The following is a 12,729-nucleotide window of genomic DNA, read 5'->3' on the forward strand; positions in this document are numbered from 1 at the left end:
TACCGCAATACCATTGGTTGCCGTTCATTTCAGCCATCTCCAACGGGATCCATGTCATCAGTAACGGAGTTCTCACCAAACCTAAACGGAGACAATGATTTCACTATGCGTCATCAACGCCCTACCTGCCTTCAACACATCTACTCCTTTTGCACATACTTCTCTTACATCAATCACCCAAGGTAAAATGAATTTCCTTAAATTTTCTTTTGGTTTTTCATTTGACATTTAATATCCATATTGGAGTTCAACTAATCTTGAATCTGTATCGCATTAGCTCAATTTTGAGAAAAAATGTTTTTTACCAAGAATTTTTTCATACTCATGACTCAAAATGATCAAGATCTTTGATTAAGAAAGGACAATTTCATCTACTGCATTATATCCTTTATTGGACGAAAAACATGATACTAAAAGCGTTGATCATAAAATTACAGTTTTACATTTTTTTCAGAATAATTTTTATTTTATATGAAAATTAGTGTTTGATCCTGAAAATTTAAATGAAATTTGAAGTTATATTTCTAATTTAAAAAATAACTTATAAACTGTTGTACAGCTTTCTTAATTAGCGTACATTTTAAGCATGGCAAAAGTGAGAATTCGCTGTGTGTGTGATTTCTTCATATACTTGAATGGTTGTATTAGGCTAAGCACAAGTAGACCCGTTCAAATTGGCACAACTCTTTTGTTAGTATCTTTGGAGAGAAATTGTACAGGTACTTGCTCGAGGACGAGCAAAAGCCAAGGCGTGGGATAGTAATTTTTGCAAGATAGTCAAATACTACAAAACGCATTTTGAACGCGTAGTCAAAAAGAGAGGTGCAATACACGGATTTTACGCGTTTATAGTTTCTTATAAATAGAGGGCCTCTTCCCCTCATTTAGATTATCCCACAAAAACACAATCCAAAAGAGTAAAAACACAAAGAGAGTTATACACCATGATAAATATTGTAGTCTTGAGTATCCTCTTTAGTGAGTTGTTCCTTTTACAAGAGAGAAGTGTTAATTGTTGTTTTCTCCTTGTATTTGAGAGCAGTGTACTCCCATATTATCATAGTAAAATTCTTCTACCCCGTGATTTTTTTCCTCAATCTGTTTGAGGGGTTTCCACATAAAATTTTCGTGTCTAATTTATTTTCATTATTTATTATCATATCAAACTTTAATTGTAGTGCCTCCTTCCCCCAATAATTTTGGAATCATAAAAAATTTATCTTATTAATTTCAGGTATAATTGTTTAAAAAATTAGTTATGACAGCGTCATTTTTCATAAGAATTGCTTGATTTATTTATATATTTTAGAGAAAATTCACTACAACATGAAAACATGATAGCATAAAATGTAAATATCATTACATCAATAATAAAGACATGATTCATAGAAAATATACTTTTAAAATGATAAAAATCAAATGTAACCCTTTGACGTACTCTTTTGCGCCTAAAGTTTAGGACTTGCACCCTATGAATCTACGTATTGCATTTGCATTCCGGAGCATTTTCATAGGAAAGCCCCACTTCGGAACTCGCCTCAAAAACGCCTTTGAAAACGCTTGTTAGTAGTAAACAAAACATTCAAAACTCTTGAAAAATCGCAATCCCTACAAGTAACCTATTCCATACCCTTTTTGTCATACTTTCTCTTCTCCTCTTCTTTCTCTCCCTATCGAGCTAGTTTACATAATGTTCTTTTGTTCGAAGAAATAATTCATCGAAATAATGAGTCACAATGAAGAAGTCATTCTTGGAGGAGAAACTATGCATTTTGGGGTTTTGTGTGCTTCATGGTTAAGAGCCTCTAAGGGGTCCAAATGGGTTGGACTTGAGTAGGTTGAAAAAAGACATACAATTCCTTCACAGAAATGGCATTCCGCGGAATGTATGACTCATGCTTCTTTAGGTTCTTTAAATTCCGTAGGTGATATTTTGAGATGGTGTGGATCAACCAGAAGAGGTATGCGTAAAAGTATTTGCCTCCAAGAGGATTTCTATTTTTTCTGAAGTCAAAAGAGCGATTAAGTTAAAAAAAATAAAAAATTTCTAACCATCTTATTATCCTATAACATAGATCAATTAAATGAAAAAAAAATACAAGAGAAATCACTTGATCAATAAGGAATTCATTTCAGTTTAAATCGTAGAAGCTACAGAACCAACATTAAATTTTGAAACATCAGTTAATCAGTCATATCCTGTGGTTTTAGAAATAATCTTCTATATTGGATTTTTTAATCCCGATGTTGATCCGACGCAACTTACCGGTGACAGTCGCAGCACCAGGAGCTTTCAAGGGAGGGGGCCAGGATCTCTAGTTCTGTTCTGGAATCAAAACCTTTTTTAGAATTTTTTTGAGTTTTTTCTGGAGTTTGATGAGTTGTAATGAAATCTTATTGGAACTGTCCATATCCGGTTCATCCTTCGGAACCATATCACATCCCGGATCTGATGAGTTCCTTAAAAATGGGCTCAAAAAAGGAAGAGCGCTTTCGGCTGTTCTTCAGTCTTCTTAGGATGAAGCTTTCACTGGAATTTCCTACTCTAAGTTCAGTGACTGACATAGACTTTTTTGTTTACATTATCGAAAAAGAAGGAGAGGGTACTACCGATAAGTCCCCGTGAATACGACACTCCACTCTTATCATTATATTACTTGAGCGACTACGTATCCTTATGTATAGCTGGACCACAAAACATAATATAAATTAAATGACCACAATACATAGGACAACCCTAATCAGATTTAATTAGTATACAACGTTTATAATTAACGAGGAAGAAGTAAAATCACTATCTATCGAAATTATGACTTAAATTGGTTGAGTAACTTTGTAGGTAAAACAGTAATAGACGACTGATCTTATAGATAAAATGAAAAAGTTCAATAACTTTTTTTATAAAATAAAATTAAATGACTTTTTGAAATAATCACTATTAATTGAATGATCGACTTTTTGAGATATATAATTTAAATTGAGTGACCGTAGCAGAAATTTACTCTTTATCTTCTTGCATAACTAAATTTACTGGGTATTTTATCTACAGAAAACCCGCCAATAGCCATAGAAGAATATTTTTGTATTTATCTAACAAGAATTCAAATTTCACATATCTTGTATACCAAAGGAACAGTTCGTTGGAAAGTCCTCACGTATTTTTGCATAAGTTTTCGAACGAATAGCCTTCGAAAACTACACTTTAAAATTAAACAAACGTGTATATTATTTCTCGTTTACAATGTAAATCTCGATTATTTTCTAAATTAATTACATTAGTTATATAGAATGATTATATCAATAATTAAAAGTTAGTGTAGTTAGGTTGACTTTCCACTTTAATTTTTCTTATAATAAGAATGAACTATCATTGGTATGGCGCAGCTAATTAGAGGGCGAAGAGACTGAACCATAGTCTACCATTTGACAAGGTTGTATCACATCTTATATATAAAGATAATTTCAAATATTAATAACTAAGTTCTAAATTTAATATTAAACAAAAATTATTAAATTCGATCGAATCTATATCGAGCTTCTAAGCCCCGTTGCATGAGTGTAGGAAAATAAGTGTACAATTATTAGTAGGCAACATATAAACGCTGTATAATGATGAGAGTCGGTGGTGGTGCTGGAAACGTATTGCTCACGGCTAAGCTGGCTGCTCCTCTTCAATCATGTTGGGACACAACCAAATATGTTTGTAACTCTTTTTTTACAAAAAAATCATATGTTTGTAACTCTTCTGTTCCTGACGTTTTCTTCTTAAGAATTCTTTTTCTTTCTCTTTTTACTTCTTGCAAAGATTACTATCATTATAGTCTGTTCAACCTAACATTGGCATGATTCGAAGTAGCATGAGTTTATTACCTCTCCTTTAATTTTCTCAAGTAGCTAGCTAGCAAATGTACTCCTACTAAGCAAGGACAGCTCAAGCATATTAGAAGCTTAAAGTAAGGGCGAGCTGGCAACAGAGGCGGCTCAATATAATTGGGGGCCTAAAACGAAATTTCAATTAGAGGCCTAAAATCTAAATAAACTTTATATGTATTTATTTTTAAAATGTATTTTCTAGTTTTTGAGATGCAAATTATTACTTGATATTTTTTCATAAATGATTTCTTCGGATTTTTTTTTTTAATTTTTAGTTTTAGATAAGATTTTACCAATTCAACATTGAAAAACATCATTTTACTGAGACAATCATTATATGAATCGTTAACATAAATTTATAAGTAATAAATTGAGAAATTTTAAAATTTGAGATGCAATTTTTTTAAAGTTATTCACATAATCAATTTTTTAAATAATTTTTTTAATAAATATTATAATCAATCCATTTAATCTTTCTGGTGACCTCCTGACATTGTTTGAGCAGTTGTTTACCTCTTTAAGACAAGCGAAGGTCCAAAATCCTTAAATTCCTTCGTGGACAATGTTCCATTGCGTCACCAGTATAAAATAATACTAAAAAGATTGTATAATATATTCATTTTGGACTTCAGTAATATAAAATGAAAATGTAAAACTTTTTTTATTTTATACATTGATAGTGTAGTTTAACCAACAATAGTGAGTTAGTTAGTATATTTATTAGATTACTGATTAAAATTCTAAGTTCTATTCATTGACAATTTGAAAAATATAGGTAATTTATAATGTAATTACATATAAATTTTAAAAACAAATATTAATTTGTAACCTGATAAAAATGATGATATATATGGTCGAGATCCATTTAATTAGAGCTTGTTTAAATTGGCTTATTTAATTATTTTTAAGCACTTTAAAGGCGTTTAAGTAAAAAAAAAAATTCTTAATCACTTGTTTTCAAGCAAAAAAGGATAAAAATAATCAAAAGTATAAGTTAGAAATCCTAATTTATATGACTTTTTTGTCTTATAAGCCAAAAATTATAAGCATGTCGCTCCTAATTTAATTAAGATGATTGGCCCGTGCCGTTACCGTTTACCCTCCTTTCTTTTCCATGTATTTTCTTTTGTAATAACATCCATATAAAGAAATTAAAACATTCTCTTGATGTGGTTTTAACTAGAAAGAAAAAGAGAGTTATAAAAATGAATTAGCTAGCTAGGGTGGTCTCTATCAATGGCGGGTGATACACAATGCTTCTATCTCTTTCTTTATTTATGTTTGTACCAATTCTTGCGCCACCTTTTATCGCGCCCCCTAAAGCTTTCCCAGCAATTCAGCTCATCATACTATGTATTATATTATATGATGGTGAGACAGAGAAAGAGACAATGAAAGCATATGATAAAATGAATAAATTAATTAAAAGTCATGTAGCCTAGCTACTTATAGTTAAAATTTTAATAAACATATTCTTCATCATTAGGGTTTATTTGTTTGGTGGGGCGTGCGTGCCTTTATATAACCCTATTTCTTCATCCTTCTTCCATTCTCTCTGTCCCTTTAATCCTTTTTTCTTTCCTTCTTCAGTCACATTTCTCAGTTTAATTACTCTGTCCTCGGGATTTGGTCCAACAGACACCCAAACTCCAAATCACTTCCAATTCCCGAGGATAAAGCTTTGTCTTTTGCTGTCTCTTTTTATTTTCTTTTGTTGACATTTTTTAATTTCATCTTAGCTTCTTGGAGATCGCGGACTACAATACGTGCAACTTCTTCTTGACTTTGAGTCCAAATATTGACTCTACTCAGATCTCTTCATTTCGAAATTAAGGTTTGTAATTGCATCAAACAAGCTTATTTTACAAAATTACTGAATTCATATTGTATTGTCAAAACTCAAAATTATGAATTCAGATCTACTATTTATTGAATTTTTTTTAGGTTTTAATGTATATATTCATACTTCATACGATCCTATAACCAAAAGGCTACGCCCATCTCGGATTATAAATATTAATGCATCATATATATATATCATGGTGATATTTCTAGTGAAATTTGTTCCCAAAAAAGTCTCTTGTTTGATTTTATTCTTAAACGTACCCGAACTTGAAAGAAGCAGACAATTGAATTGAATCCACACATATTTTTTGGTAAACTCACACTATATGTCTTAGTTTTTTTTTTGTGTGTGTGTGTTTAAATGTCCGTCTTAAGACTTAAGAGCCCTAATTATGGTTTTTTTGTTAATAAGCTCATAAGTTAACTAGTAATTACCTCCGTTAATGAGCTCATAAGTTCTACTAATATATGTGCTCTAGGAAAAGTGTTCTTTGTTCTTCAAATTATCACTTTTCACTAGTTCTTGGTTTTAACTTTTATTCTTGTCCATAACCTGTTAACTTAAATTAACCAAACAAATATTTTGTTCTTAGTTTTTGCTAAAATAATATTGATCGTGCTATTTTCCTTCAGGAATTGCACAATCCCCTCTTTATAGTACCAATTTTAACAATGATTTTATTTTGCTAACTTAATTAACCAAGCAAATAGTTGAAGAATATTAAACATGCGAAACGAAATGCCAAATAGAAAGTGGATACTTAATAATTTCATGAATGGAGATAATATTGTATCATTCCACAAAAGTAGAAGCATCGATTAGGTTATGCTTATCGTATAAGGCAAGAGTAGACTCAATTTTAATTATCATAAAAGGATTTACTCATAATACAAAAGGAATATATTTTAAGATCCACGCACTCATTGTATATATTTAGTCGTAATTGAGTTAATGTCATTGCAACCAGAATTGTTAAAGCCTTTAGCGGCATTTATATACAGTGTTAGTTATCAATACCCATATTCATTATTGCTGCTAAATAACGCCAATTATATTATTGCCGCTAAATAATTGCCAGAAAATTCTTTATTTGTTACAGTCATGTATGTGTAGTAAACTGAATATAAAGGAAGCATTTTGATAAATTACAAAGAGTACATAATTTCATCTTAGTATAATCTTGGCAATTAATATAAAACACAATTTGATCTCATTTCTAAGCTTTAATCTAACTGAGAAATGCTTATATATTTGCAGGTGGTTATACTACATTTGATTGATCAGAAGAGATGAATTCCTTGTCACATGTTCCTCCAGGTTTTCGATTTCACCCAACAGACGAAGAACTTGTGGATTATTACCTTAGGAAGAAAATCACCTCGAGAAGGATTGACCTTGATGTTATTAAAGACATCGATCTCTACAAAATTGAGCCATGGGATCTTCAAGGTACTTATAATTAAAAACGTCAATAGTAATAAACGTATGATGAATAAAATTAACTTATATATTCTGACAGTATTAAATATCTTTAATTTAATTTTGTTAGTCTAAAAGTTGTTTTACAATATATATCTTTTTTGTATAGAATTATGTAGAATGGGGACAGAAGAACAGAGTGATTGGTATTTTTTCAGCCACAAAGACAAGAAATATCCAACAGGAACAAGAACAAATAGAGCAACAGCAGCAGGATTTTGGAAGGCAACAGGAAGGGACAAGGCTATATATTCAAAGCATGACTTAATTGGGATGAGGAAGACATTGGTGTATTATAAAGGGAGGGCTCCAAATGGACAAAAATCTGACTTTATTATGCATGAATATAGACTTGAGACAGATCCAAATGGTGCTCCTCAGGCAAGTTTTCACAACATTAATTATTTTATGCATGAAACCAAGTTAAATATATTAGTATTGCTTATTAGTTGAGGACAAAATCTTTCCAACTAGTAAAAAACCTAAGAATGGAGTTACTTAGAGCTTATTTGGATGGGCTTTTAAGTTGTTGTGTTTTATTTTTTTTAAAGTGTTTGGCAAAATTCAGAGTAACTTTTAAGCTGTGTTTTTATTAGAAATAATTATTTTTATTTAATATATATTAACTTTCAGAAATAGCTTCTCTATCTCTATGAGGTAATGGTAAGTCCACTTGTGGGATCCCACTAGATATGTTGTTGTTGTTATTTAATATATATTAAGGTCAGTACTTGAAGCTTAAAAGCTACTTAAATTCAGCAAATTCAAAATCGACTCTTTAATCTATGATGTATAAAATTGCTTCTTTTTATCTTTTCCCTCTTTGGCTATAAATAATATCTTAGTATATATCCAAATATCGAATTTTCAAATTTGCAAATTAATATTGGTTCATAACTTTAGTTTTTGAAATACTACTTTGATGAGTATTTCAAGTAAACTAACGGTTTCCTTCGACAAGTCTTCGATATTTTTCTCAAGTGAAGTTCATGTTCATACTCAATTTGAAAGTTGCACTTTCTTTCTTTTTTTGGTTTCAACTTTAATTGCAAATAGTAGTACATTTTTTCAACTCGACCAAATATTATTGTCCAAATGCCTAGACTTTTGCGGAACAAACTTGTTGATCAAATTAATGTGCACTTTTTTTATAAAAAAATATCATGCTTATTTTCTTTTGTGTGACTAAAGCTGAGCCTCATTAATATTTTTGAAGAAATACAGGAAGAAGGATGGGTTATATGTAGAGTTTTCAAGAAGAAAATAGCTGCTGGCATGAGAATGGATACTAGTGAACATGGTTCTCCTATTTGGTACGATGATCAACTTTCATTCATGCAAGACATGGATTCCCCTAAGCCAATTATACATCCTCATCAAATTAATTACATTAACCATTATCCTAATAATTATCCTAATTGTAAAAAAGAAGTTGATAATTTGCACTACCAAATCCCACCTCAAAATCATCAATTTCTTCATCAAATTCCTCTCTTAGAAACTACTAAACATGTAGCTGCACCAATTTCTTCATCAATCCCTATATTTGGAAATATTAACGTTAATCGAACAGCATTGTTCACACAAGATCAAGCTACATTTCCAAATAATAATAATAATGACAACGTTCAGCAAGTTGCAGAGCAAGTGACCGATTGGCGAGTACTCGATAAATTTGTAGCTTCTCAACTTAGCCAACAAGATGAAAATAATAACTATGCAGTGGCTGATGATCATGTGAATTTGAACAAGCAAGAAATGCCCCCAGAAAATACATCTACAGCATCTTCAAGTTCTCAAATTGATTTGTGGAAATGAAATTAGATTCACGATATAATAATAAGTTACTTCTCAACAATACCTTATCATAGGGGGAATTAAGTACGTACGTTACGTACAGTACCTTATTGATTTAAAAACTGTACGTTATATATGTGTACATTATAAATGTATAGAAATTGTACGACACTTTCTAATTGTATTTAACTTAAATATCTATGATCATGATTAACTGATAGGGATGAAGTTGTAATTTGCAGCATTATTTGTGTAAAGCATATGGCTATATATCTTTGTTATGGTCATAGCCATTTGCTTTGTTTTAGTATAACCAGACAATTATTTCCAGATGTTTAAATGTTATTAAGTGTTATTCAAATATATATATATATTACTGTAAGTGAAATGAGTAATTAATAATAATATCTATTCTCCTTTTCATTTTCTAGAAATTAATATATATACCAAGGTTGTAAAAAACAAATTACAACATCACATGTGAGTAGTCAGAGTACTCTGAGTAGTCACTATAATTATTTTTCAAGTGGTCTGATACTATAAAAAAAAACATTTCATATTATCAGTGTATGGCAGTGGCAGAGCCACAAGAAAGCTTTTACCATAATGAAAAAAAAACTGATTCGGAAATACGTGGAAAATTTTACCTATTTTTTAATTACGCTCGTTAAATATTCTGATTCCAGCACTCCCCCACCAGTGTACAAGGGCATAATTACTTATGCCGAAGGATGATCAGTTATATAGGTTAAATATCTTTTATACATATCTATTGAATAATTTTTAATTTAAAAAAATTTAATTTTTTCACGATTAATATATAGAAGTTAAACTCTTTTTTAGACATTATATCCGTCCAGATAAGCTACAGCATGCAAAAGCTGAACCGAAGAATCTTAGTTCATAAGTTTATGGGACTTTGATGACACGCAAAATTGAAGAATCATCACCAAGGAGTCTGATTGGATGATCAAGGTTTTTCCACCTTTAAAGCTCTAATGAGAGGTTTTTTACGTTCAATTTTCGTAAATAAAAATTTTTTGAATAGGGAATATTTTATTTATAAGTATATTTATCCGATGCCAATTCAAATTAGTTGATTTAGTAGTATTTGTGCAGATGCTTAAAACAACAAATTAAAAAACAAGAGACAAAATGACGAAGAGTTTTTATCCTTCAATTATATCCAACTTAAATCGAAATTAATTGGGTCAATAAATTTTAAATACAGATGCTTAAAGCAAAAATACACAATGAGGAATCAAATAAGGAAGAGTTTCTATTTGTTTTTGGTTGGGAAACGAATATAAACTAATACGCATTATTACAAAAGCAAGTGGCAGTAGCTAGGAGCACTAATAATATCACAAGTCGAATTTAATGTGAGAAAAGGAGTTTGTTTTGTTATTCGCTTCACTTTGCTAGTATATTATTTTAGATTTAAATTTTTTTTACTTTTACTTGTTGCTTTTAAAATATCAAGAAATGATAATAAAATAAAAAATTATTTTATCTTCAACATTAATTACTTATTCCTCAAATAATTTTTCTAGGCCTAAAGGCTATATACATCAATTAATATGAGTATTATGATGAACTATTCATATTAATCATTGTTTCTTACACTACAACAAATAGAAAATTTTGAGCCTATTGTAATTGCCACTATATTATATTTAGCCGCAATAATTAATATGTGTATTTAGAATTAATACTCTATATATTAGCTCAAATATTGCTACTAATATTTTTGTCGCAATAAAAAATAATTTAATTATGACTAAATATCTCTTCTGTTGGTGTTAAGGAGCGTGAAAAGTCTAAAAGGAGGAACTGGCCGGCCAGTAGGCATGATGTTAACCTAAGTAAATACCAGTTGGGTTATGCATTTTATGGACAAAACATTCATTAAAGCAAATACAAATACACATTTCTTAATTAACAAAGTTGCTCCATCAGAAGAAAAGGTATACTAGTATTACTTTCCTTTGGAGTTAAGACTTGTCCCCGTTGCATTTGCATTTGCTGGTTATATAACTTTGCGTAAAAACTTTTCTATTCTTCATAGGGAAGAAAAAAACCCTAAGAAGCAATCTAAACCCTAGTCATAGTTATATATATATATATATATATATATATATATATATATATATATACCACTTAGTCGGTATGCTAGGGAAATGTAGTGTTATATGCGTTAAAATTTCACGAAATTAAGTATAAATAATTAATTTTAAACTCAATTTAAACCCAAATTATAAGGTTCAAATACATAGTTAAGCTTATGCAAGTCTTGGGAACACGAGCAGATCGATTAAGCGACAGAGACAGATATAGAATTTAAATTAAATGGGTGATTGATTGGACTTTGAGTTCTTTGAAATATCTTCAAAACATAGTATCCATGCTACTCGAAATTAAAAGACAGAGCAAGGATTAGAAGTTCATGGATTCATGCGTCCTTTTATACTACATATCAACTGATGAATTTCTTAAGACAAATATAGGATTTAAACCAAAGCTTCTAATTTCGCCAAATGTGCTACGTAATTGCCTACTTCCAATGCATGCAAAAAACATGCTATGAAGAATCCATGAAGGAGAGATAAAGGGGGGAATTACTTACAGAAACATAGCTTCTCACTATAGTAATTCTGCAAAGTTGCTGAAGAACTTGGTGAAAGTAACCAAGAGGATAAAATGAAATTAAGAGAGAATTGATTGTCACAACTTTTTTTTTTGTATAAATACAGTGAAAACATATATAGTGTCCAAGTTATAATTTGGATATGGCTTATAAGTCTGCTAGAGATAATGCTCATTTTCAAGAAAAGGAATAATTATTTTTTTCCACAAACATACTCATTTAGTATGTTTTCCTTACTCATTGACCACAATCTTCAACAGAATGGTATCCTATAAGACAAAAAATATATTTTCAAAGTCAATGAGTTTGAATAAGGGTCAGTTTAAGTCAAAAACAAAAATAGGTATACGCATGGCATGAAGATGTGATGAGCACTTGAGAATTATGATTGAGGTTTCCAAGTAATGTTTTGAGTGTGAATGAAGTTAACATCATTAAAGGATGAAACTCCCATGTGACTGCTATTATATGCTCTTCTTTCCACGAGATAAATTGAAAAAACAAAACACTATTTCTTCAATTATATATTGCATTATTTGTTTTTGGTGTGTCAATTTACATGCTTTACTTTTTCTTTTTAGAATATCTCAATGAAAATGTCACTTTTTATATTCAGTAACGCTTTTACTTTGATATCTTATTGATATCTTATATGTCATGTCTAAAATCACAAATTAAAATAAAATGCTGATCTACAATCAGTTAAACTTATTCACATTCACTATAATGATCTTTTTTTTTTGTAAATATTAGGATTTCTAACTTAAGAAATTTATCATAGTTCTTTTTAAGGCTAGGTTATGTGTAATCCCTCTCGAGTTGTCGTCTGTTTATTTGGTGTGGAAATGAATCTTATGTTTGTTCAAGAAGGTTAACATTGTCCTTACCAAATTGAAATACTGATTTTATGTGTGTCTTGATTCAAGAATCATTTCCATTATTGCCAAGTGCTTTAAGATGATTTGATAGAATTGTGTACCTTAGAATTTGTTCCGAGTATTCTTGCAAAAGTACCTGCCTAGCTGTTGCCAAAATATATAACAAGCTTTTCTCTTAGATGTCTCTTTATAATTAAGTTAGCTTAATG

General features: G+C 30.2%; 1 protein-coding gene across 1 annotated transcript; it reads left to right on the plus strand.

Moving 5' to 3' along the window:
- The first annotated feature begins 5,408 nt into the window (after positions 1-5,408).
- Positions 5,409-9,174, plus strand: LOC129899655 (NAC domain-containing protein 7-like). The gene is made up of 4 exons (XM_055974671.1): positions 5,409-5,707; positions 6,977-7,168; positions 7,308-7,583; positions 8,427-9,174. Exons 2-4 carry the CDS (start codon positions 7,009-7,011, stop codon positions 9,014-9,016), a joined length of 1,026 nt encoding a protein of 341 aa, XP_055830646.1. The 5' UTR covers positions 5,409-5,707; positions 6,977-7,008; the 3' UTR covers positions 9,017-9,174.
- Positions 9,175-12,729: the final 3,555 nt, after the last annotated feature.

Source organism: Solanum dulcamara, chromosome 8, assembly GCF_947179165.1.
Source record: "Solanum dulcamara chromosome 8, daSolDulc1.2, whole genome shotgun sequence".
NCBI classification, from domain to species: Eukaryota; Viridiplantae; Streptophyta; class Magnoliopsida; order Solanales; family Solanaceae; genus Solanum; species Solanum dulcamara.

Coding starts and splice junctions, on each gene's coding strand:
- LOC129899655 (XM_055974671.1), top strand. CDS start 7,009: ATGAATTCCTTGTCACATGTTCCTCCAGGTTTTCGATTTCACCCAACA. Junction 7,169..7,307: donor TGAGCCATGGGATCTTCAAG/GTACTTATAATT, acceptor TTTTTTGTATAG/AATTATGTAGAATGGGGACA. Junction 7,584..8,426: donor AAATGGTGCTCCTCAGGCAA/GTTTTCACAACA, acceptor AAATACAGGAAG/AAGGATGGGTTATATGTAGA.